Source organism: Carassius auratus, chromosome 9 (assembly GCF_003368295.1).
Source record: "Carassius auratus strain Wakin chromosome 9, ASM336829v1, whole genome shotgun sequence".
Lineage (NCBI taxonomy): Eukaryota > Metazoa > Chordata > Actinopteri > Cypriniformes > Cyprinidae > Carassius > Carassius auratus.
In genome coordinates, this window is record NC_039251.1 from 4,965,566 (window position 1) to 4,990,914 (window position 25,349).

Below are 25,349 nucleotides of genomic sequence, written 5' to 3' on the forward strand. Positions count from 1 at the left end.
GTGTGAGTCAAATATGATCTTACCACAGTTTCTCCAGTTTACATTGAGGATCCTCCAGTACAGCACAGAGAAGCTTCACTCCCAGATCTCTTATTTTATTTTCAGACAGATTCAGTTCTCTCAGGTGTGAGGGGTTTGATCTCAGAGCTGAAGTCAGAGCAGAACAACCTTCATCTGTGACGCCACAATCAATCAACCTGTAGAGAACAATGACACACTCTTCACTCTGTCAGATCAGATCAGTTTAGCTGTGAATCCATTAGTAAAATTTGAAAGTACAAATTTAAAACACAAATCAACATGTTGAAGAATCATTAAATAAAGATCTAAAATGTCAAAGTATAAAAACATGAGCCTCATTTAAGAAATCTAAATAATAATACTTTGTTGCACAATGCTGCACATGTTGCACAATGTCAGTGGTTAAAAAATGACTTAAAATTCCTTTATTTATTTTTTTTGCCAAGACATTTTTCATTTTTTACAAACCTGAATAATTTATATGCCACTTCTTTGACTTAGAATGTTATGGGGTCACTGATTTAATTTAAAATTACTGATGGCTAAATTCTGGGCAACATCTGCAGCGCTGAAGATTTATGCTTTGAACTTTGATTTTCTTCATGTTTTAACAGTGAAGTGATTGTTCTCAGTGATACTTACTGAACTGATCTGGATTCTTTAATCACAGGCAGCAGTTTCTGAAGAACTTTCAGTTTGTTGGTTTTATTATTTCCAGAAACAAATTTATTAATATCAAAATCATTCAGCTTTTTCTCTGATGTCAACAACAAAAAAACTACAGCAGACCACTGAGATGAAGAGAGTTTGACTTCCTTTATCATTCCAGATGTCAAATAATATTGTATTTCCTTCACTAGTGAAGGATCACCCAGTTCATTCAGACAGTGGAACAGATTGATGGATTTCTCTGGAGAGATAATGGTCCTGATCTTCATCTTTATATACTCTGCTATTTCCTCATTGCTGTCAGAGCTGCTTCTTTTCAGTGTCATTATTTGTTGTAGGAGAATCTGGTGAGACTCCACTGACAAACCCAGAAGGAACCGCAGGAAAAGATCCAGATGTCCATTTTTACTCTGAAGAGCCTCATCTACGGCTCTCTGATGCAGCTCAGATAATGAAACATGTTCTGATGAACTGAGTTGAATCCGGGCCTCCACTTTGGACCATAATTTCTGTTTGGTGATGGGCTCAAACACATTTCTGTTGTTGGTTGTCCAGGAGAGGTGCACATATAGAGCTGCTAGATGTTCCTGAACAGTCAGATGAACAAAGCAGAAGACTTTCCCCTGATACAAGCCCAACTCCTCTCTGAAGATCTGAGTGCACAATCCTGAGTACACTGATGCTTCTCTCACATCAATGCCACACTCTCTCAGGTCTTCCTCATAGAAGATCAGGTTTCCTTTCACAAGCTGCTGAAAAGCCACTTTCCCCAGTTTGAGGATCATGTCTTCATCTGTCACCTTCTTCTCATAGTCCTTCTCATGTTTGATGTTGGTCTGAAGGATCAGGAAGTGTGTGTACATCTGAGTGAGAGTCTTGGGAATCTCTCCATTCTCTGCTCGACTCAAAATCTTCTCCAGAACAGCGGCTGAGATCCAGCAGAACACTGGGATGTGGCACATGATGTAGAGGCTCCTTGATGACTTCAGGTGTGAGATGATCCTGTCGGCCAGACTCTGATCACTGATTCTCTTCCTGAAGTATTCCTCCTTCTGTGGCTCATTGAAGCCTCGTACCTCTGTCACTCGATGGACACACTCAGAGGGGACGAGATCAGCTGCTGCTGGTCTGGAGGTGATCCAGATGAGAGCAGAGGGAAGCAGATTCCCCACAATGAGGTTCATCAGCAGCTCGTCCACTGAGGCTGATTCAGAGATATTACACACTTTCACTTTGCTCTTAAAGTCCAGAGACAGACGACACTCATCCAGACCATCAAAGATGAACAACACTTTATATTCATCACTGGATATTTCCATTTCTTTAGTTTCAGGGAAAAAGACATGAAGAAGATCTGAAAGACTGAGTGTTTTATCCTTCATCAGGTTGATTTCTCTGAAAGGAAGTGGAAATATGAGCTGGACGTCCTGATTCTCTTTCCCTTCAGCCCAGTCCAGGATCAACTTCTGCACAGAGACTGTTTTTCCAATGCCAGCGACTCCCTTTGTCAGCACAGTTCTGATGGCTTTGTCTTGTCCAGGTAAAGGTCCAAAGATGTCACTGCATTTGATGGCTGTGTCCTCTGTTGTTTCTCTCCTGGATTGTGTCTCAATCTGTCTCTCCTCATGCTCATTAGTGATCTCTCCACTCTCACTCTCTGTGATGTAGAGCTCTGTGTAGATCTCATTCAGGAGTGTTGGGTTTCTCTGCATCGCTGTTCCCTCATAGAGACGCTCAAACTTCTTCATCAGATTTGATCTAAACCTGTTGAGGACTCCACGCCTGTAAAATTAATATACTGCATTATTAAATAAGCTAAGCTAAATGTATTTCGTATCATTATCAAATAATCTTCTAGCTAAATATTAGACCTGAGGTCAGTCTTTGTATCTTCACTCTTATAATCTAATGACTGATTTTCAGATGCATCACTCCTCACAGACACACAGCTGGACTCTGCTTCTGATCTCCTCTGATTAACTGAACTATAACAGAGAGAGATTAAAGTCAATCCTTTGAATTACAATATTTAGCAAAGTACATCATTTATTTTTTAAATTCTTTAAACAGCACTTAATAACCAACCCCAAAAATGAGGTGTTATCCACTACAAGTTATCTCCCATATCCCAGACCTCGCCCCGTGGGGTGATCATTGGAGCCATGTGCAAACAACCAGGGATCCAGCACAGACAATACATCACAACAAAACTGACTCAGTGGCCACATGCTTGATTTTCTTTCAGCCAGTGTTTCACCTTTCTATTAAATGTTTTCAGTTCAGTTTGTTTTTATTTGTAAATTTTTTGTATTGTACTCATACTCATAGATCGATTACAAAACTAGGTATTCAAGGGCAGGCTCTAAGATGGTTTAGATCCTACCTGTCCGATCGCTACCATTTTGTTTATTTAAATGGGGAGTCATCTCATTTATCATCAGTAAAATATGGAGTGCCACAAGGATCCGTCCTAAGTCCCCTTCTATTTTCAATATACATGTTGCCCCTTGGTAATATTATTAGAAAATACGGAATTAGCTTCCACTGTTATGCCGATGATACTCAGCTATATATCTCAACAAGACCAGATGAAACTTCCCAATTATCTAAGCTAACAGAGTGTGTTAAAAATGTAAAAGATTGAATGACAAATAATTTTCTCCAATTAAATTCGGATAAGACAGAGATATTAATTATTGGACCAAAAAACACTACACAGAATCTTGTAGATTCTGTGCTGTAGCCAGTCGCTCCATTATCAGTTTGGCTCTGGCCCAGAACCGCTATAGCTGTCCTGTCGATGTATAAAGCTCCTCATTCTTGACCTTGAGGAGGACTGAACTCAGCAGCTGCTATCAGAACATCATAATAACCAGCAGACATACCTCACCACAACTTTAATAGAAACTAAAACTGCCAGCTTTCCATTCACGCCATCACTGCTGCTTTTCAAAAACTGCATTCTTCCATCTTAGAAACATTGCCAAGCTACGAAACATGTTATCTGTTTCTGATGCAGGAAGCTAGTTCATGCATTCATGACCTCTAGACTGGACTATTGTAATGCACTTCTAGGTGGTTGTCCTGCTTCTTCAATAAACAAGCTACAGGTAGTCCAAAATGCAGCAGCTAGACTCCTTACGAGGTCAAGAAAATATGATCATATTACCCCAATTTTACAAGTTCTGTATCAGTTACAAATTATCATTACTTACCTATAAGGCCGTAAATGGTTTAGCTCCTGCGTACCTAACTAACCTTCTACCACGCTACAACCCATCACGCACCCTAAGGTCACAAAACGCTGGACTTTTGTTAGTTCCTAGGATAGCAAAGTCCACTAAAGGAGGTAGAGCTTTCTCACATTTGGCTCCCAAACTCTGGAATAGCCTTCCTGATAATTTTCGGGGTTCAGACACACTCTCTCTGTTTAAATCTAGATTAAAAACACATCTCTTTTGCCAAGCATACAAATAATGTATCTTTTAAATTGTGAGTGTAGTTGCATCTGATCAAATGTGCAGAGTGTGTCTGATTTACATCCCGTGGTAACTAGGATTTACACAAGCTCCAGTCTGGATCCAGAACACCTGAGAAGAGATGATGCTGACCCTCAGAGGACCCCAGATGATGCCAACCTTGAATCACCAAACAGAACTAACAATTATTGCTAAATGTGTGACTGCATCATATAATAACTATTAATTACTAATACTGGTAGTTCATTGTCTAGCTGACTACGTCTTGTATTATTATTTTTTATTTTTTCTAAAATCCTGTCAAACGTGCACAAACTACTAGCTACTACTAAATATTGTAGAAACATAATTTTCATAAACATAATTGTATTGTAAAAAGTGCTATACAAATAAACTTGAATTGAATTGAATTGAATTGAATTTCAGTTGGTAAATCATTCCAAAAATGGGTCCCTATCACTGAAAAACATGACTGGCCGAAAGTGGTTTTGTGCCCCTCTGCTATGCAGTTGCCACCCACTGCTCTCCTAGTGGCCACTCTCCTTGTGCTTGTTTTAATCACAGAAGGACAGAGTACAGCTGGAGCTAGATTATTTGCACATTTAAAGTCAGTTTAAGAAAAGAGAACTTAATAAATCTATCAAAATCTGAAAGCTTGTACTTCTGTACAATCAAACAGTGGTGCCACATAGTTGGTTTCTGATCCATTATTTTCATTGCCTGTTTGTATAATGATATGATGGGTTTGACTGTTGTCTGGGATGCTTGGCCCCATACAGTAACACAATAAGATAAGTGAGAGAGTATGATGGTATGAAAAAACAGCAAAGCTGCCTTGACAGGTATATGAGACCTTATCGTTCTAAAACAGTTCAAGTTTTTCGGATAGTCTTGCAGAGTTTGTTAATGTGTTTATTGAGTTGTGAATCCAGAATAATAACTAAAAATTTAAATTCCTCATCTGCCTCTATGGCTTCTTGATCTATTTTGATTTAGCATTTAGCTTTCCCTTTTATAGAAAAGCAAATAGATACAGTCTTTTTGACATTGAGCGTCAAATGATTATCTTTAAGCCACTGGGATATACTCTCCATTTCATTGGTCAGGGTCTATGCTAATGCAATTGGTGTCCAGGCTGATGCATAAATTACTGTATCATCAGCATACATCTGACAGTTCGCTGACTGACAACATGTTGGTAAATCGTTTATATATAAACTGAAGAGCAGAGGGCCCAAAATGGAACCCTGTAGGATAACCATTATGGATTGTAATGAGAGTTCTGTGTTTATTTCCTCAGAAACGCAACAGGATGTTATAAATCAATTCCTAGTGCCACAAGTTAGAAGCAAGTCCACTAAACAACCAACTCTTTCACAGAACAGCTTTTAACATTAATACCATTAGAACAATTATTGACATTTTAAATTCAGAAAAGAGATGGTCAAATTTGGGGCAAGTGATCAAGATTGATGGTCAAAGAAATGCACAGCCTGATCATCACATGTAATCACATCACATCACACCATCACATGTAAACCCATGAGAGTAAACAAGATTATTGGATTGACTTAGGAGAACCATACTGAAATTCCTAAGGGAACCTTTTAACATCTGGTCTCCACAGAACATCCTTATGTCACAGAATGGCACAGGAACTGTCTTTTATAGAAGTGGATGCAGCAAAATGAACTCAAAAAATTAATATCAGTCCATTGCTTAACTCCATATTAATTTGTGTATCCCACACATTTGACAATCATGTTTCTAATCACTTATTTGTTTTTAATAACTATTGAATAGCTTAAGGAATCCAATTCATGTTTAGGATGTATGTTTTTTTAATCTGGTTGCTTGAAACTTTTCTGACCATCAGTTATTTGTCAAATGTATCTTATTCTTGTTATAGGAATCATGTTTAAAATTATACCCTGCAAAAGTGGGAAAATTCAGACCACATGCTTGATAAGATAAAATTTATGATACCCAGAGCAAATACAATATCTAATTGTTCAAGACAACATTTGAGGTGTGGCCAAAAGGCCAGTTTAAATACTCAGGACAACATCAAATTCTACATTTTACTCATTTGCTTCTTAGCTTTTGCTATCAGTCATGCCTGCTTTTAGCGTTTGCTTTTAGCGTTTGCTTCTTAGCTTTTGCTCTTAATCATGCTTTTAGTCATCACTGTTAGCGTTCTTTGAGTGCAGTTCCAGCATGCTTCGGCCTGCACGGCTGCTGCTACATAGACTCTATGAGAAGAAACACCACTGTCTTGTCAAACTTTACTTCAGTTCTTTTATTTTAGTTTCTTTTCTTTTCTGTTGAAAGTTTTGTGTTCTGAGTTAAGTTTTGTAATGCTGTGTCTCCAAGTCTGACCTTGAGTGCCCGTTCAACTTCAGCCCACAACTCCACATCATCAGACGACACCCCAACCACGGGTTTCCCGAGACGTCACTTCGAGGACTACTGAGCTTCCAGCCAATCAGCAACCTCGGGAAACCCCCTTTACACAGGCGACGCAAGTAACACCTCCAGATTCACATCTGTACTGGTGCATCTAATTTAATTTTAACTTCATTGAGGAACTCAATGCGAGGGTCAATTAAGTGACTGATGGTTGTTCATGTCTATGCAATTTCACGTTTTGCTGTAAACTTGGGATTTCACATTTTCATTCTCTTAAACTCATTCTTTCATAACTTTCTATCTTCCTAAACTTGTGAGTGTATGAAGTGTGTGTGCTTGTGTTAGATTAGTTTATATGTCTTCTATTTATCTAATAAAGAATTATTCATATTGAAAAGAAGTATCTTGTGTTTTGTTCTTACAAGTTAATGTCTTAAACTGCCGATCTTGTTACTGTGCTAATTAATAGTATTTTCCCTATACTTTGGATATTAATATCAATTGCAGAGCTGATGTTATACGGCTCGTTCAATAAATCGCTGGCCATCTCAGTGATCAGCCGTGAAACAGTGATTCTTTTCTAATTCCCTTTAAAATCTTAAATGATTACCTATGAGCTAAATTGACCCTTTTCCTTACACTCTCTATGCTCTAGATATGATGCAAACCAGCCGATAACATGTATAGAGAAGTTGAAGGTGGTGAGTTTATTCAAGAGTATCTAGTGGTTCATTGTGTCAAAGGGCTTTTTTATGTCTATAAACATTACCCTTGTCCAGCTTACTTTTAATGTTCTCGGTAAGGTAAACAGCTCTAAATCCAAACTGTTTAGAATTGATAAGTTTGTGTAAGGAGGAGGCTGAGGTGGTGTTAGAATCCATTTGCAGAAGTTTATTAAGGAAAGATCTTACAGACAGAGTCGTTAAATCAGGCAGTTTAACCTGTCAATTTTCAGTGGCGGTGGTGGTTCCTGAGTCTCATGGTTGGGGTCAGCATTCGGGTGGACCGGTTTGAGAAGCAATACATGAAAGGATGAAGAGATACGATAGTCAGCAGGAAGCTCTAGTTGGCATTTGACCTAATTTAATCTTCTTAGGATTTTGAAAGGACCAACATACCTCGGGCTGAGCTTCCTGCTTGGTAGCCGTAACTTAAGGTTCCTTGTGGAGAGCCAGACCCGCTCCATTTGGGCACCATTGCTTGTTGGACTGAAGTTCCTGTCTTCGTACAGTTCGTTGCAGGCGTACATGTGCACTATCCCACACCTTCTCACTATGTCGAATCCAAACGTCCACTGCAGGGACCGATGAGGGTTCACCAGACCATGGTAACATAAGGGGGTTGGTAGCCAAGGACGCAATGGAAGAGAGTCAGACCTGTTGATGAGTGAGTCAGTGAGTTTTGTTCATATTCTGCCCACGGGAGGAATTATGAGTATCTATGCTGTTCTCTGCGGAAGTAGGATCAGAGATATATGCCCAGTTCTTGGTTTAGTTGTTCTGCCTGTCCGTTTGCTTGTGGGTGGTAACCAGACGTTAGACTGACGTTAATATCAAGTTGTTTACAAAAGGCTCTCCAAACTTGTGATGTGAACGGAGTACCTCTGTCAATGACGATATCTTCTGGGATGCCATAATTCTGGAACACATGATGAAACATATTCTGAGCTGTTTCCATGGCTGTGGGGAGTCCATTTAAGGGGACCAAATGACATGATTTCGAAAACCGGTCTATGATAACTAATATGGCAGTGAAACCGTTGGACAGGGGTAAGTCTGTGAAAGTAAATGGAGAGATGGGACCAGGGATGTTGTGGAATGGGCAGTGGTTGAAGGAGTCCTGAGGGCAATTCTTCGGGAGTCTTCGATTGGGCACAAACTTGACAGGCTTTGACATAGGCAGTGACATCTTTAGTCATTGAGGACCACCAGACTGAGTTGCGTAACAGATGCAACCAGGGACGTTGTGGAATGGGCAGTGGTTGGAGGAGTCCTGAGGGCAATTCTTCGGGAGTCTTAGATTGGGCACAAACTTGACAGGCTTTGACATAGGCAGTGACATCTTTAGTCATTGAGGACCAACAGCATGAGTTGCGTAACAGATGCAATGTGCAGGATATTCCAGGGTGGCCAGAGCTGACAGATGTGTGGACCCATTGCATTACCCGGTGCCGCAGATTTTGTGGAATGTAGTGTTTATTAGGTAGGCAGTTAGCAGGGGCTGGTTCTTTGATATCCCAGGTAATTGGGGCAATGATTACAGATGAGGTGAGTATACTTTCAGGGGTATGGTTGTCGAAGGAAAGGTCATACTGTCTAGAGAGGGCATCAGCTTTGATGTTCTTACTGCCAAGACGATAGGTTACAGTGAACTGGAATCGGGTGAAAAATAGGGACCAGCAGGCTTGAGTCTTTTGGCACCTTTGATATATTCCAGGTTCTTGTGATCAGTAATTACCTGGAAGGGGTGGGCTGCTCCCTCGAGCCAGTGTCTCCATTGTTCTATGGCTGCTTTCATGGACAGGAGTTCTTTTTTCGACATTATAGTTTCTCTCTACTGCTGTTAATTTTCTACAGAAGAATGCACAGGGATACAATTTGCCAGGTTGGCCATGGCATTGTGAGAGCACGGCCCCGATTCCAGAGTCAGAAGCATCCACCTCCAGTATGAATGGAAGATCGGGGTCCGGATGTTTGAGGATGGGGGCGGTGGTAAACCTGGCCTTCAGAGTATTGAATGCTTCGGTGGCCTCCTCGTTCCACTTAAGTTTAGAAGGTTTGCCTTTTAAAAGAGATGTCAAGGGTGAAGAAATCATAATGTAATATCTGATAAACTGCCTATAGAAATTAGCAACCCCAGAATTCTTTGAAGCTCTTTGATAGAAGATGGCTGTGGCCATTCTGTTACTGCCTTGACCTTGGTTTCATCCATCTTGACACCTTGATGACAAATATTATAACCAAGAAATTAAGTCTGTCTGACGTGAATCTCACACTTCTCTGTCTTAACATACAATTGATTCTTCAGTAGTCGAGTGAGAACGGTCCTGACATGGTTAACCCTCTTGGCGCCACAGTCGAGTTTACTCGACAAGATGCGGCACTGAAGAAAACGGCTGATTTTGTCAAATAGGGTGTCAAATTTCATGCGACCTCCCCTGCACCGGATAGCAGACATGTAATACTTCATCTCTGAAACGTCATGCTTCTACACAAAATCTTTGAGCTAGAGCGCATTGAATCAGTGCGACAAAAGCGGAGCTAGTGTGAGAGTGAGCCATTTTATCAGAGCAATATTGTCAACGTAAACAAGAATTGGCATTATTATTATTATTATTATTATTATTATTATTATTATCTAATGGCATCAATAAACCTGCAATGAAGTATTGGGACTTCTATTCGCGGACCCTGATTCTGAAGGGGAATATCTGCATTCGGATGTGACGGTGATACTGAAAGTGAAAGTATAGCCCTCAGTGTTGGGAACGTTACTTTAAAAAAGTTATTAGTTATAGTTACTCACTACTTGTTCCAAAAAGTAACCGAGTTAGTAACTGAATTACTCTATAATAAAAGTAACGTTACCAGGGAAAGTAACTATTTGCGTTACTGTAAAAAAAAAAAAAAAAAGAAGAAGAAAAAAAAGTTGCTACATGTCAGAGAATTTGTACTTTTTTTTTTTTTTTTTTTGCAGTTTTCACAAGTCAGTTGAAATGAGTAGAACAGACAGGTACATAACTTTCTATATTTATTGCACTTCAACAGACAGCAAGAGTTTTATCCTGCACTTCAAGTATTATCTTTGTAAGAAAAGAGTTTTTGGCCAATAGCTTTGTAGATGCGTGTCACAAATTACATGTTCACATCACATGCACGTTCTTGCCTTTGACCACAATTAATTTCATGTAGTGCTTATATCTTCACCTTGAAAATGCCAACTTTTCATGGGATAGCTCCTGACTCGCCATCTCTGCTGCAAATCTATCTGTAGCTGTGCGTGTGTGTGTGTGTTTGGCGCCGTTGGCGCAGCCGCGTGTGCCGGCATGTGTGTAAAAACACTGGCTCTGATTGGCTACCATGAAACACATGACTCTGCCTTAGCCAATCACAACCGCTTATCTCGTCATTAAACCACCTGCTCACTCGCTGTGTGAGCCAGGGGTACATTCGGATTGCATAGTTTATTAAATTAATGCATAGTAACGCACCGCACTTAATGTTCAGTAACGTTAACGGCGTTGTAACGACGGGATAAGTAATTAATTAGATTACCGCGTTACTGAAAAAAATAACGTTGTTACCTAACGCAGTTCTTTTAAACACCGTTATTCCAAACACTGATAGCCCTACACCAAGCACAAACAGTGAATCTTTTGCCCAATGTAAATTGTGTAGAATGTCAGTGGTGTGAACAATGTTTCCCTGGGTCGGAGTGTTCATCACAAAATTAGCAGGCGTGTTAGTGTTGTGGGGAGAGAGGCGTGATATTTTTACCGCGCTAGACATGAACTTTGTCGTCTGACCGTGTGCCTCTCCGCAATCGCAGTATTGTAGTGGAGACTTTGTCTAATGCCACTGGATATGTAAGATGAGGTCGAAGTATTCATAGGACAGTTAGGGGGCAATGTGGAGGCAGGGTGGGGAGTCGCAATGACAATGACAGTAGTCAAAGCTGTGCACACTTGGCGCGTGCGTGAGGCAGATCTGGCCGCGCTGCTCGTAGCAGGAGCAGAGGCGGTGTGACACGGGGCATAGCTTTTGAACTAAACCGGTCTTGTCCACTTGTGTTTGTGTGTCATATGAATAATATTTATGTCTCCATACATGGAATCAAAGTGCCTGCTGTATGTAGTAAATTTAAAATCTTTACAGCAAAAGGCCAACCGCTACATGCATTCGGTTCGTTTCTATCATTTATTAGTAATGATTTACACAGTTTGTTTACTACTTACTATTTACCTGAGCATTTACCATGGCACACAGAAAGTGAGGGACAGTTTGGGGGGAAAGAAGTGCTGCATTTTATCATCTAAACGTGACTTTTCATGAAAATTCTATAATTCAAGCTGGCCACCACCATATGACGTCATAGTATGCAAATTAGATGGAAAAATTTAATCCCTACATAAACATTGGGTCATCCTTAATATTTTTATAATTGACAGAAAGTCTCTATATGTTATCACTTTTAAGCTATAGCCTTTTGAAATGAAGATGTTAAAATTAAATGTTTTCGGAAAAAAACTCTGGTGCCTAAAGGGTTAATATGTTCCTCTTCTTTTTTTGAATAGATCAAGATGTCATCTCAATGTAGGCTATTACGTACTGGTTTAGGATGTCTCGGAAAATCTCATTGATGAATGATTGAAAAACTGCTGGAGCGTTAGCGAGTCCATATGGCATGACCTGATATTTGTAATGCCCCCTAATGGTGAGGAAATCAGTTTTCCATCCGTCACCCTTTTTAATTCGGATCAGGTTATATGCACTCCGTAGGTTGAGTTTGGTGCATATAGTGGCCTCACAGAGTTATTTGAGGTTCTGAAGGAGCCAGTGGCAGGTGGTATCTGAATTTTACGGTGACGTTATTAAGTCCTCTATAGTCAATACATGGCCTTAGTCCTCCATCCTTTTTCTCCACAAAGAAGAATCCTGCTGCAGCTGGTGACGTAGAGGGCCGGATGAATCCTGAACTCAAGGCTTCCTCAATATACTCCTCCATGGCTTGGGTCTCAGTTCTGGATAATGGGTAAATTCTACTTTTGGGAGGCATAGCATTTGAGAGTAACTCAATAGAACAGTCCCAGGAGCAGTGAGGTGGTAATTGTGTAGCCATGGTTTTATTGAAGTCTTCTGCCTAGTCATCATAGTATGGAGGAATATTAACTGCCTTGGTACTTATGGGACTTTCTATGCTGGTCGGGGGCTTGATATTAACATCCGCCAAATGCGGGTGGGTTTAGCTTGTGGCGGGTAACACAGTGACTCCAACTAGTCACTTTGGCGGGTTGAGTAACTGTAGTATTTTTAAAAGGCATCTGAAATAAGCAATATTGCAGTGTGACATTACGACACTACAACTCCCATGAGTATTACATGCACACAGTGTTGCCTTGCGCTTGCATGCTAGTCACAGAAGGGAAGCTATCCATTTCTTGTCAACCCAATCCTCTACATTGCGAGTAAATCAATCGCATATATGCGACTAAATCTTCATTCTGGCGATTTAATTGTCTAATATTAGCTAATGGCTAATAAATTCTCAAATTTTAATCGCCAGTGTGTGAGTTGGAGGCTAAGTATAAGTTTAAAACAGATATATTTTCACTCGCAAACACTCTGACTCTGAGCGCTTCAGAGTTTCACTCTCCGTCAACCGATCTGTGATATTCTCAGTTCATCTCAATGGATGCGCAGCGCACCTGTATTTAATGTACGGTAAACTCTAGTGTGAAGTCGCACAGATAGACAGAAAGACAGAAAATTGACCTGCTACATTTAAACAATATTATTTGTTGCATTTTCCTGTCAAAATAACAGCTTTCCTATGGAAGTCTTCAGCTTTTAAGAATATCCAGGTTTTTCGGTAGTGTGTGGAGTTAATGTGCAAATGGCAATTTCATTGGCTGGCACTCACCTATTATCGTCCCTGTTTTGATTTCAGCAAATCAGTTCAACCGAACGCACAAAAGCTGATTAATATTCATGAATCCAGCAGCTCATTAATCCTTGTAATCCTTAGTGTTTTATAGTTCTTATTATATTTCATACCGAAGACGAAACTTGAAATTCACTATAGCATCTATAAAGACAGCCTTCATGCTTTTAATGTGAAACTAGCCACATCTAGACCGATTTTCTTCTCAAACCTTATAAACTGTAACTTAAATAACACTCATACTCTTTTTGCCACTGTTGAGAGACTGACAAACCCCCTCAAGTCAGAATCCCAGTAATATGCTCTCAGACAGCAAATGCAATGAGTTTGCTTCTTTCTTTTCTGAGAAGATCATAAATATCAGGAAGGCGATTAGCACATCCTCAAGAAATGCAGAGGTCAGACAGATTCGGCCAAAATATCAAAAAGATGCTATGTCTATTTTTGAAACAATTGATAGCAAAATTCTGGAAGACATAGTGCAGCAACTAAAATCGTCAACCTGTTGTCTTGACACACTTCCCACATCTTTTTCCAAAAGTGTGCTTAAAGTGTGCTTTCCGTGCCCCGGCATGGTTAGCGCTCACACTGCATGCGAACCGCGCCCGAGTCCAACTGAACCGTGTCCTGGCCCACCTCTTCCAAGCGGGCCAGGGCCGGCCAATCGAGCCGTGCCCGGGCACGATTCGGAGCACTCACACTAGTCAAACGAACCGCGCTTTGGTGGTCAAACGCACTCGGGCACGGTTCAAACTGGCAGTGTGAGTACACCCTTAGACAGCTGCAGCTCATCCAGAATGCTGCTGCCAGGATTCTGACTAGAACCAGAAAATCTGAGCATATCACACCAGTCCTCAGGTCCTTACACTGGCTTCCAGTTACATTTAGGATTGATTTAAAAGTACTTTTACTCGTATATAAGTAACTAAATGACCTAGGACCGAAATATATTGCAGATATGCTCACTGAATAGAAGCCTAACAGACCACTCAGATCACTAGGATAGAGTCAGTTAGAAATACCAAGGGTTCACACAAAACAAGGGGAGTCCTCCTTTAGTTACTATGCTGCCCGCAGTTGGAATCAGCTTCCAGAAGAGATCAGATGTGCTAAAACACTAGTCACAATTAAATCTAGACTTAAAACTCATCTGTTTAGCTGTGCATTTACTGAATGAGCACTGTGCAATGTCCGAACTGATTGCACTATATTTTCACAGTTTTTTTTTTTTTTTTTTTTTTATGTAAAATAATTTTCTAACTGTTTTAAATTCATTTTAAATAAGCATAATTTTAAAAGTTTTAAAATTGCTTGTTTTATTCTTGTTATCATTTTTCTGACTATCTTTTATGTAAAGCACTTTGAATTACCATTGTGTACGAAATGTGCTATATAAATAAACTTGCCTTGCCTATTGTGTTTTCCAGTCGGGCTCCAAAATGTATCATCACCCTGCCTGATGGGCGAACTTGAAAATATCGATGTAAAATTCCTAGCTTGATTTTAGTTGTTCACTAGCTTGAAGGGATGAAATGGATCGTAGTTGATAATTTGCACTTGTTGCCATCTCTTGCCGATTCAAAATATTTTAAACAATTCACACGCATTCGGAGGTTGCGCACAGTCATTCCTAGCACGCGCTGAGAGGAGTGTTTCAGACAATGCACGTACACAATTGATTCATCTTTCACGTATCCTAGCTTCTGAATGAAAGGAATGAACACAAACACACAAAATTATCTCAAAATAATTGTCTCTGCAACTATTCTCGTAAACACAGTTGGTTATGTCTTAAGTAATCGGATCCGAGCACTCAGTTTTAAACGGGCAGCAGCCTTTAAATACCTGCTGTTCCATTAGTGGCACCAGCTGTCAGAGAGTGACATTTGCGTCTCATTCACAAAGGTAAAATCGGACCATTCTGATTTGACTTGAATTAGACAATCCAAATAACATGTATTTAGCATTTTTGTGTGAATTTGAATTAAAATGGTTCCCTTTCAAGGGAACTTCGAACTGCTTCCCCTAGGGGGTGCTATGCGGGAACACCTCACCGTGACCCATGTCTGAATCATACATTGTAAAAATACCAACAAGTTGGCCGGCGACAACCTCTGACTATAAATAAGCACCGGGAGAACACGTCACCCTGTTCTTCGTCTTCATTGACTATTGTTTGAAGCGTACAGCATCTAGGAGTACATGTTTCTCGCCAGATGCTTTGCTCGGATACCTGCAGTTCACATGGCTCCCATGCTGTGGTGTGTATGTGTTTCTGTGTAGTTAAGAGCAAGCGCAAGCGTTCAGCTCTCGAGGCAGTTGGATGCGCTCTGCTGCGCTCATTATGTTGCATTCGCAAGACTCGGAGGGGACGTGAGTTTTTCACTATTTACTATTTACTATTCAGAGTTTGTAGCAACGTTTGCATGAGTGCATTCACCTCTTTCAGGAATAGGGATACATACACAGCAGCAGTTTTTTCTTGCGCTTGATTTCTGTGATAATCTAGCGAGTGGGCGGAGCATGCCCACTCCCGTGGGAGCTGAATACATGCTGCGCATTGTGTCGCAGTGAGAACATTAAGCATCTGACGGGAAATTCCTCCCTATCAGTAATTTCCTTTTGTATATGCTGCACTTCGGCTTAAAAAGGTTAAAATAAAACATTAAAAACCTTGTAAAACAGGCACTAGCAAAACGTTTAGAGGATGTAAGCATCCATGTCATTGTCGTTTGATATCCAATGACACACAATCACGGCTTCGCAATGTCCTTGAGGGGTCAATTTGCATGCATTTGTGAGTGTCCGCTCCTGGTTGTCTCTCTTTTCAAGGAAAGAGGGGCGGACATCTGGTTCCCTCGAGCTGTTGAGGTTATGGAACACTACGCTGCAAGGTTGGACTTGCAGCATTCATTGTTTTCCTCAATGTACACACAGCACCCCATATTGACAGAAAAACATAGAATTGTTGAATTTTTGCCCATTTAAAAAAAAGAAAAATATAAAAACCTAAATATCACATGGTCCTAAGTATTCAGACCTTATCTTCAGATCTTATGATCATCCTTGAGATGGATTTTTTTTTATATATATATATTTTATATATGACCTTACAGCTCACAGTGCATGTAAGAGATCATGGTAGCTGGATTCCAGAGATGCAGTGGGGAGATGGGAGAAAGTTGTAGAAAGTCAACTATCACTGCAGCCCTACACAAGCTAGGGCTTTATGGCAGAGTGGCCCGACGGAAGCCTCTCCTCAATGCAAGACACAAGATAGCCTGCATGGAGTTTGCTTAAAAAAAAAACACATGGTGAGAAATAAGATTCTCCAAGATAGAACTTTTGGCCTTAATTCTAAGCGGTATGTGTGGAAAAAAACAGTCACTGCTCATCACCTGTCCAATACAGTCCCAACGGTCATGCAGTGGGGGTGTTTTTCAGCTGTAGGGACAGGACGACTGGTTGCAATTGAGGGAAAGATGAATGCGGCCAAGTACAGGGATATCCTGGATGAAAACCTTCTCCAGAGTGCTCAGGACCTCAGACTGGGCCGAAGGATCACCTTCCAACAAGACAATGATCCTAAGCACACAGCTAAAATAAAGCAGTGGCTTCACAACAACTCCGTGACTGTTCTTGAATGGCCCAGTATGAGCCCTGACTTAAACCCAATTTAGCATCTCTGGAGATACCTGAAAATGGCTGTCCACCAACATTTACTATCCAACCTGACAGAACTGGAGAGGATCTGCAAGGAGGAATGGCAGAGGATCCCCAAATGCAGGTGTGAAAAACTTGTTGCTTCTTTCCCAAAAAGACTCATGGCTGTATTAGATCAAAAGGGTCCTTCTACTAAATACTGAGCAATGTTAAATTGTGATATGTGATGTGATATTTCAGTTTTTCTTTATTAATGTGCAAAAATGTCAACAATTCTGTGTTTTTCGGTCAATATGGGGTGCTTTGTACATTGAGGAAAAAAAATGAACAAATGATTTTAGCAACGTAGGCAGACGCATTTCCTCCCTGCCTTCCCTGCTTGCCTGCTTCTGAGAGACTCTCCCTGCACTGCTCTCCTAGACTGAAATTATGGATTTGATTAACTGGTCTCTCAACGCAAATTGACACCATCTTCTCGACAAGAAGCTTGGGGTGTGGGAAACTGACTGCCCTGCCAGAACGTTCGCAGCTGGCTACACGATGGACGCGTGGGAAAATTGGCACACCGTTTGTCTGGCGGCTCTTTCTTCTGATTCTCATGATCAGGCTGTAGGTCGAGCCCCCTCCTCTCTTGTTGAGAGTTGGGGTTGTGCTCCCTCAGCTAGTTAACCTACTGCTGGCCGTTCCGGCATGGAATATGCTGCAGGTTGAGTCCCCTTTCTCATGAGTTGGGCTGTGCTCCCTCAGCTAAGTACATCTATTTCTAGCTGTTCCAGCTTGGAACATGCGGTAGGTCGAGCTCCCCCTCGTTTGAGAGCTGGGTGTTTGTCCCTCCCCTCAGCTAGATATTTACTGCTAGCCACTCCAACATTATTACCACAGATCGAGTTGATGACACTCAAACATTGTTTTGGGATGCACCATTCCTTCTATGAGCTGCTAAGTGGCACTAAAATGTTTATAAAACTGTACCTGAGATCAGTGTTTGTATCTCCACTCTTAAACTGTACTGGATGTCCCATAGATGCGTTGCTCCTCACAGACACACAGCTGGACTCTGCTTCTGATCTCTCCTGCTGAACTGAACTATAACAAAACTGGTTTTAGACCACACATACAGCACACCTCAATACCATAGTAAAAATATAATTGTGGCTTTTAGGCATTTGTATGAAAAACAATAGTCTAAAACATTTAGTTTAGGCTAAATGCACACATGATATAGCTTAATTACAAAAATGCTATAATTACATTGCATTACTCCTTTAATACATTTAATTAATGTCTACTTTCAACTGAAAAAAGTGCAATATCCTAATCTTAAAAGCTATAACCACAAATAAGTAAATATTATAATACATTAAAACATTTGAATATTCATGAGATAATACAACATATGAAGTAATTATTGGCCTGGTAAAGAACTATGCTAGATTTTCACAAAAGCAAGTACAAGTTAGAATTGAGTGCCAAAAATGGCTTCAGATACCACTTTTTCCAGTACCATTACTTTTATTTTTGGTACTTCCTGATAAAGAGTACGAATATTGTATTTGCATATGTAAATTTGTACAATATTAAGAGTATGTATAATTTCAGCTAGTGAACTTAATTTATTAAATAGATATGGTCAAACCAAAATTATTCAGACAACTTCAACATTCCTGACATTGTTTAGAAGATAGTAATAAATTATAACAAGAACTCAGAGTTAAACTGTGTCAGAAAAAATTCAGCTTGATAATGTTAGATAACTTGGATAGTAAGGTATGTAATGGATTACAATCAACCAAAAATTATTCAGACAGCTGTTAGTATGACAGTATTTACACAACTATTAATACTTAGTCGGGGAAACCTTAGTCTTAATGACAGCCTGTAGTCTCCTGGATTTGCTGTGATCCAGGTAAAAATTTTTCCCAGACTCAGTCTGAATAATCTTTGGTCCTAAATTTGTATCAATTTTACTGGTAGTCCACTGTATGAAGAATTTTTGGGAATAATTTGTCGGTTTATTTTGCTATCCTCACTTACATAAATGAACTATAGTATCCTGCACCCGCTAGTAATAATATATATATATATATATATATATATATATATATATATATATATATAAAAAAATGATAACTCGTTTCTGAATCATTTATGGTTTTACTGTATATCCTTTTGGTTATTTTCACACCTAATTATGCCCAATAATTTATTTTTTAGAGCTCCTCCAATACAGCGGCTTAGTACTGTAATCATGCGCTTTGCTGTAATAATGCAGGGAGCCACTCATTTTGAATCTCCTAACTGTGATGTTTTCACAAACAGTAGTCACGTTTTTGTTTTGTTTTTTATCAGGAACGTGCTACGATTTATATTCCAATGCCACTCATATACACCGTGTTCCAAAGTATTATGTAAATGGCCTATCAATAGGATTTCGGTACAATAAAGAGTCAGATTTTTGTTCATGTTGTTTTTCACATCATTTCAGGTATCAATGTCAGACTGCTTTGGTCAATAGTTTGCCAGGTCTTCTGTAAATGGAGATCTTACTTAAAGAGGTTGTTCCACATTATTGAGCAAGTCACAGTTCTAATGAAATATGGTGAGGAAGAAAGATATTTCTGAAAATGAAAAGTATGAAACAATGCAATGTCTTACAAAAGTTATCAAAATAAACAATAATTGGCTAAAAGCAAATAGAGAATATTGAACCGTCAAAAGATTTGTGAGTGACTTAGAGCACAAAAGATCTTGGTCAGATGAAGATTTATTAAGGAAAGTTTCTGTCAAACTAATTAAATGTTTTGTAATGTCAGCTGTAAAAAAAAAGCCACTGCTGAACAGCAGACAGGTGTTTGAAGCTACTGAAGCCTCAAGATCCTCTCCATGGAGACTGACAGTTGTGTGTAAAGCTGGGTTTCAGTCACTGCTAACCAAACCTCATAATAAGAAACTTCACTTACAAATGCTTCAGTACAAAGGATGGTCCAGATAAATGGATTTCTGATAGTTGATGAATGGCCATCCTATTCAAATGAGACTGCAATAAGCAAGGAGGCGGTGGGTGATGATTTGGGTTGGAATATTGGGAAGTGAGATGTAATGTGATATCAGCATTTGGTATCGGGGCATTTTAAGGAGTACGAGTACAGGAGCACTACTGATTATCAGTTTCCGTGCATCCCTAGTTCTAATGTTGAGTGATGAAAAAATCTGGCCTTCAAATATTCAAGAAACTGCAAAGATTAAATCATTAACAGACTGATGAACTGTTAAGGAGTAAGAAATAAACAATATCAATATAAGAAAATGTTAAGTTATGTTAAGTTTGAGTGGTCAACCAATATATCAACAAAATCAATATATGTCCATATTTGTCATTTTTTAAATATTGGCATAGGCTGATGAGTTTTTCTGCTTGGCTGATGTGTTTGAGGCAGGACTTTTATTTTGACGGCAGAGTGCTCACATTCTCCCTCGTTTACTGTCATTGTTTACAGTTCTGTCTAATACAGATAGTAGTCTGTCTAATAATCAGATAGAAAGGTTAAACAAATTAATTAATCTATACAAAATGTATTATAACGATACCTTTTATATTATTAGTAATAGAAAGGCAAGCATAAAACAAATACACATTTATATAATTTAAACCAATATTTGAATGACTAATGAACATTTTGTGACAAGCTTCCCGATTCTACATCAGCGTTGCCATGGTAATTCACGAGGAGTACGGGTTCGAAGCTCATCACGGGCTGATCACCCGCACCTGCCTCGCATCAGCGGGCTCCATATAAAAGCAAACTTAGTTGAATCCAGCTGTGAGATCTTGTGAAGTGTGCATTTTTATCCAGCATGATCGTGTGCTCTATGCGTGATGGACAGTTAATTAGAATTCTTTAAACTTTATGTTTTCCAAGATATCAGCATCGGCTGTCAAAAAACACTGTCGGTGGACCACTAAATATAATATATTAAAACTGTTTGAATACTCATGAGATGATGCTACAACATATAAGGTTTCCTATAAAAAGTGATAACTAAAATGTTTATAAAACTGTACCTGAGATCAGTGTTTGTATCTCCACTCTTAAACTGTACTGGATGTCCCATAGATGCGTCGCTCCTCACAGACACACAGCTGGACTCTGCTTCTGATCTCTCCTGCTGAACTGAACTATAACAAAACAGGTTTTAGACCACACATACAGCACACCTCAATACCATAGTAAAAATATAACTGTGGCTTTTAGGCATTTGTATGAAAAACAATAGTCTAAAACATTTAGTATAGGCTAAATGCACACATGATAAAGCTTAATTATAAAAATGCTATAATTACATTGCATTACTCCTTTAATACATTTAATGTCTACATTAATGATATAATAATGTTCGATACAAATACCCACATTTCTGACAGTACCATGATGCAATTCGTGTTTCTACAGTAAATCCATGGAAATTTGTAGTCTGAAATGCCTTCTGACTGTATCATTGCACAGTGTTTCTGCTGTCTGATAGTGCGGTTTCATCTGGCTTTAAACTAGTTTAACCTGTTAACTGTCACTCACGTTTTTGAAGATAGACTTGAATGTGCATGATACAAACCTAAATTTTTTTAATTCATGACTGAAAACATTTTGTAACATGATTTTGATTTACATGGTAATGCAATGTCTGATTTTAAAATGGGTTTTGAAGGATGAATTTTGAGATTTTATATTTTCAAGTGATATATAACTTCTGATGATTTCTAAAATGTGATAGAGAAAAAGGCAACGAGGAAGTCTTATTTTTTTAAACAAAGGTCAAAGCTCCTTTTGTAATGTAGATTTCTGAGGGTGCACTCTTATCATAAATTCATCTATTACTTTTCCTACATAATTTTTAACAAAAAATAATGGTAAAATATATATTTGGGAGTCTTAGACCTTTCCATTGATATATAGTTTGTCAAGATTAGATTAGATTTGATTGTAATATAGTATAGTCAACGTAGGCGTGACATTTAACAGGTTAAATCACTGAGCCATTTATGCGTTTCGCTGAATTCAAGCAAAGACTATAGAATATCCAAGACGCGTCACTCGTATAGTTTTGAATGGGGGAAAAATGGAACGCTCAATATGGCTGGGCTATTGTACAAAGCCTAGTCTTTGGAGTAAAAGAGCCAATCCCGAATCAGTAAAGTCAGTGCTCCACTGCAGCTGTGGTTAGAAGTCCTGGGACCATGCATGCACACTTGCTGATCTAGCCTGACACTATTTGAGCAAAAGAAACAACATTTAAGACAGGTGTTGTCAGATTTCATTGGTGATTCCAAATATTCAATTTTATCATAAGCTTAGTGAACGGTTTTGGAGAATTTGATGTTTATCCGTTAAAGAGGAGCTGCACTTGCATGCCTGAGAGGCATTTTGATTATATCATGAACTCTATCAGATATTTTTGTAAGTTCTGCAATCCCCCCTCCCTTCTGTGTTCTCTTTCTTTATCTCAATGTGTATATACTCATGTGCACACATGCATATTTCCTCATGAGTTCAGATGTTCAGACCAGAACAATGGCTATAGGCCAGAAGGTTATTGAGTTTGGTCTGTCCTTCTGTGCAGAGTTGAGGAATCCTTGGCCAAGTGTGCTCCGTATATGTCCAGAACTTCTTGGCCATACTCCTTTTTATATAGCATATATTTCTTGGCTTGTGTACCACACATATATTAAATCCGTATCTCATTGGATAAACTAAAGCACAACCCGTTGCAATGCAACTATATAATATGTGGATGTAATAATAAACTTTGAAGAAGTTTGTGAACAGATAAAATGGCTTCATGTTCATACTTCTTTCCATGGGTCCGTGCAAGGACTGAGAATGGCCGGATGGCATCTAAAGATAAAGACAAAGAATAATGTTATTTAACACGTTTCAAAGATGGCCACCGAGTGAATTGACTTGTGGCTTCACACTGGATCTTTTTTCTTAACAAATCCTGTATATTATTATTATTATTATTATTATTATTATTATTATTATTAAAAAGTAATTATTGGCCTACTTCCCATGGCATGTTGAATTAGAACTGTCAAAATATAACCTATAAGTGCCTAAATTACATAAAATATGTCATATTAAAGATATTCAAAACAAAACTACACCCTTGGTCATAATACACACTAATCTGATCTTATTTCTGCTGGAGAATTTATTATTATTATTATTATTACTACTACTACTTATAAGTGGTTTTTGTCTACTTTAAGTAACACAAGTAGCATGGCAATGTATGAGACTTATTAATCATTATAACTGTGAGAAATATAATTCATTGTAATTTAAGTGGATGCAACGTGTTCATTTTGTTTTATAAATCATCATACTCTTAAAAGCTATACCCACAAATAAGTAAATATTATAATACATTAAAACTGTTTGAATATTCATGAGATGATACAGCATATAAGGTAACTTATGAAAAGTATTACCTACATTTCTATAAAACTGTACCTGAGATCAGTGTTTGTATCTCCACTCTTAAACTGTACTGGATGTCCCATAGATGCGTCGCTCCTCACAGACACACAGCTGGACTCTGCTTCTGATCTCTCCTGCTGAACTGAACTATAACAAAATGGGTTTAATTCATTATGATGATCATTTTCTTTTAATGTATTTCTCATCAAAAACACTCAATGAGGAGGCTTTTTATTTATTTATTTTTTTAACATAAAAAAATAATAAAATCTTAATTTTAACAAAAACCTCCAGACACATAAACACGGAGACTCCCATCTCCCATCATTGAAGGTGATTTAATCCAGTGTTTATTCAAAGTACCTGCATTCTGGAGAAAACTCTTGATCTGTGGATGTTTGTGTGTCCTCCATGATGAAACAGAATCTGATCTCCAGCACTGACTCTGAATAGAAATGACAAACAAACTCAATAATTCAGCTGAACAGATCCTGAGAGAAACAGATACAATACACGTTCAGATACACAATGTTAGTCGTGTGTTAACAAATGAACAAACAAACCGCCTTCATCTGATCGCAAAAGAAAATATAAAACATGTAAAACTAAACGTCCTTTAGAGGAAATCTGAACGCGGAAGTCACTGTAAAACATTCAGCTCTCACCTTATTTAAACAGACTCACAAAATCCACCGCCTTTCTATGAAGCAGCTACACGAAGATCATAGATTAGTTCCTATTAAATACTTTAATATTCCGTATAGAATCGATTTTGGCTTTTTAAATAAAGAAACATCAACTCTTTCACATTTGCTATCACTCTTATTTGAGACGCGAAAAACAATGAAAACGACACCTCACCTGTAGAGTTTAAGGGGGCGTCTTTAAACTCCACACACAGCGGCAAAACGTTTGTGATGTCAAAACATTCCGACCAAATAAAGTACACGTTTTAGTATACAAAATTATTTTTTTAAAATCTATCATTTGTCCAAATGAGCAAAGTATAACTACGTTAACTGCTTCACAACAACATCCCATGAATTTTGAATTTCCATAAACTTATCCCTTATCCATGAAGATAAAACAGTTCCTAAAACAACAAAATCTGAAAGGTTAAACAATACAAATGCATAATAAATAATAATAATAATAATAAATTATGAAATAATGTAATTTAAAATAATCAAATTATTAATATCATTAATGGCTAATGATTTTATACTATTGTATGATTAAATGATACATGAATAAAAACAAGGAAATAAAACGCAACAAATATATGACTGCTCTGTTGAGGCAACACACACAGTTTGCATTTGAGGATGCTTAGATCCTTCACCTATAAATGGAAAGAATACATTTGTTAATAAAAAATAAAAAAAATGAATGAATGCCCTAGCAAAGAGAGTATTTCTTAAAAATATTTTCCAATAGGGTAAACTTTTATTGGAATTCCATTTTTATGTCACTGTATGAAAAGCTCATGGAAATAAATGTTCAAACAACAAGAGTCTTTAATCCAAACTTAAAGAAACAGTCTACCACACACTTAACATAGAGACAGAACAAATAAACTCAGGAAACACAGGACTATAAATACTAAACCAAACGAGGACTAATAAACTGACAACATTGAATTAAGTAACACAGACAAGGGGAAACTATATGTCAAACGATGGAACAAACCAAAAAGACAAGCAAAATATTTTTCAAAAGTTGTGATTAAATGCTCTTCCACAAAACAAAAAAAAACTATTACACTAAGTTTATGTATTTACAATTTTATAAAATTCATAATTTTAAAAGGCTCTTGGCCAGGGGATTCTGGGGTGGTGGCCCTCTTGGCCGGGGGACTCTGGTGTGGCGGGCATGACGAGAAAAATTGTGACTCACAAATGGCGGGCATGCCATGACGAGACCCTGGACGTTCAGCTGAGACGTGACGAGATTCTAGAAGATTTTTTTATGA

The 25,349-nt window shown here is 38.5% G+C and overlaps 1 protein-coding gene across 6 annotated transcripts in view; it reads right to left on the reverse strand.

Moving 5' to 3' along the window:
* LOC113109177 (NACHT, LRR and PYD domains-containing protein 3-like) overlaps positions 1 to 23,504 on the reverse strand; it is a 1,077,877-nt gene extending 1,054,373 nt beyond the window's left edge. For 4 of the 6 annotated variants that reach the window (XM_026272810.1, XM_026272809.1, XM_026272807.1 and 1 more), the window contains exons 1-3: positions 23,411 to 23,503; positions 20,965 to 21,078; positions 17,874 to 17,987 (exon numbers count right to left, since the gene is read on the reverse strand). In XM_026272810.1, coding sequence (XP_026128595.1) covers positions 17,874 to 17,987; positions 20,965 to 21,078; positions 23,411 to 23,460 — 278 coding nt within the window. In that variant the 5' untranslated portion in view covers positions 23,461 to 23,503. Of the gene's footprint in view, positions 1 to 17,873; positions 17,988 to 20,964; positions 21,079 to 23,410 lie in introns of all 6 variants that reach the window. The other 2 variants (XM_026272804.1, XM_026272812.1) reach the window with 2 other exon arrangements.
* Positions 23,505 to 25,349: the final 1,845 nt, after the last annotated feature.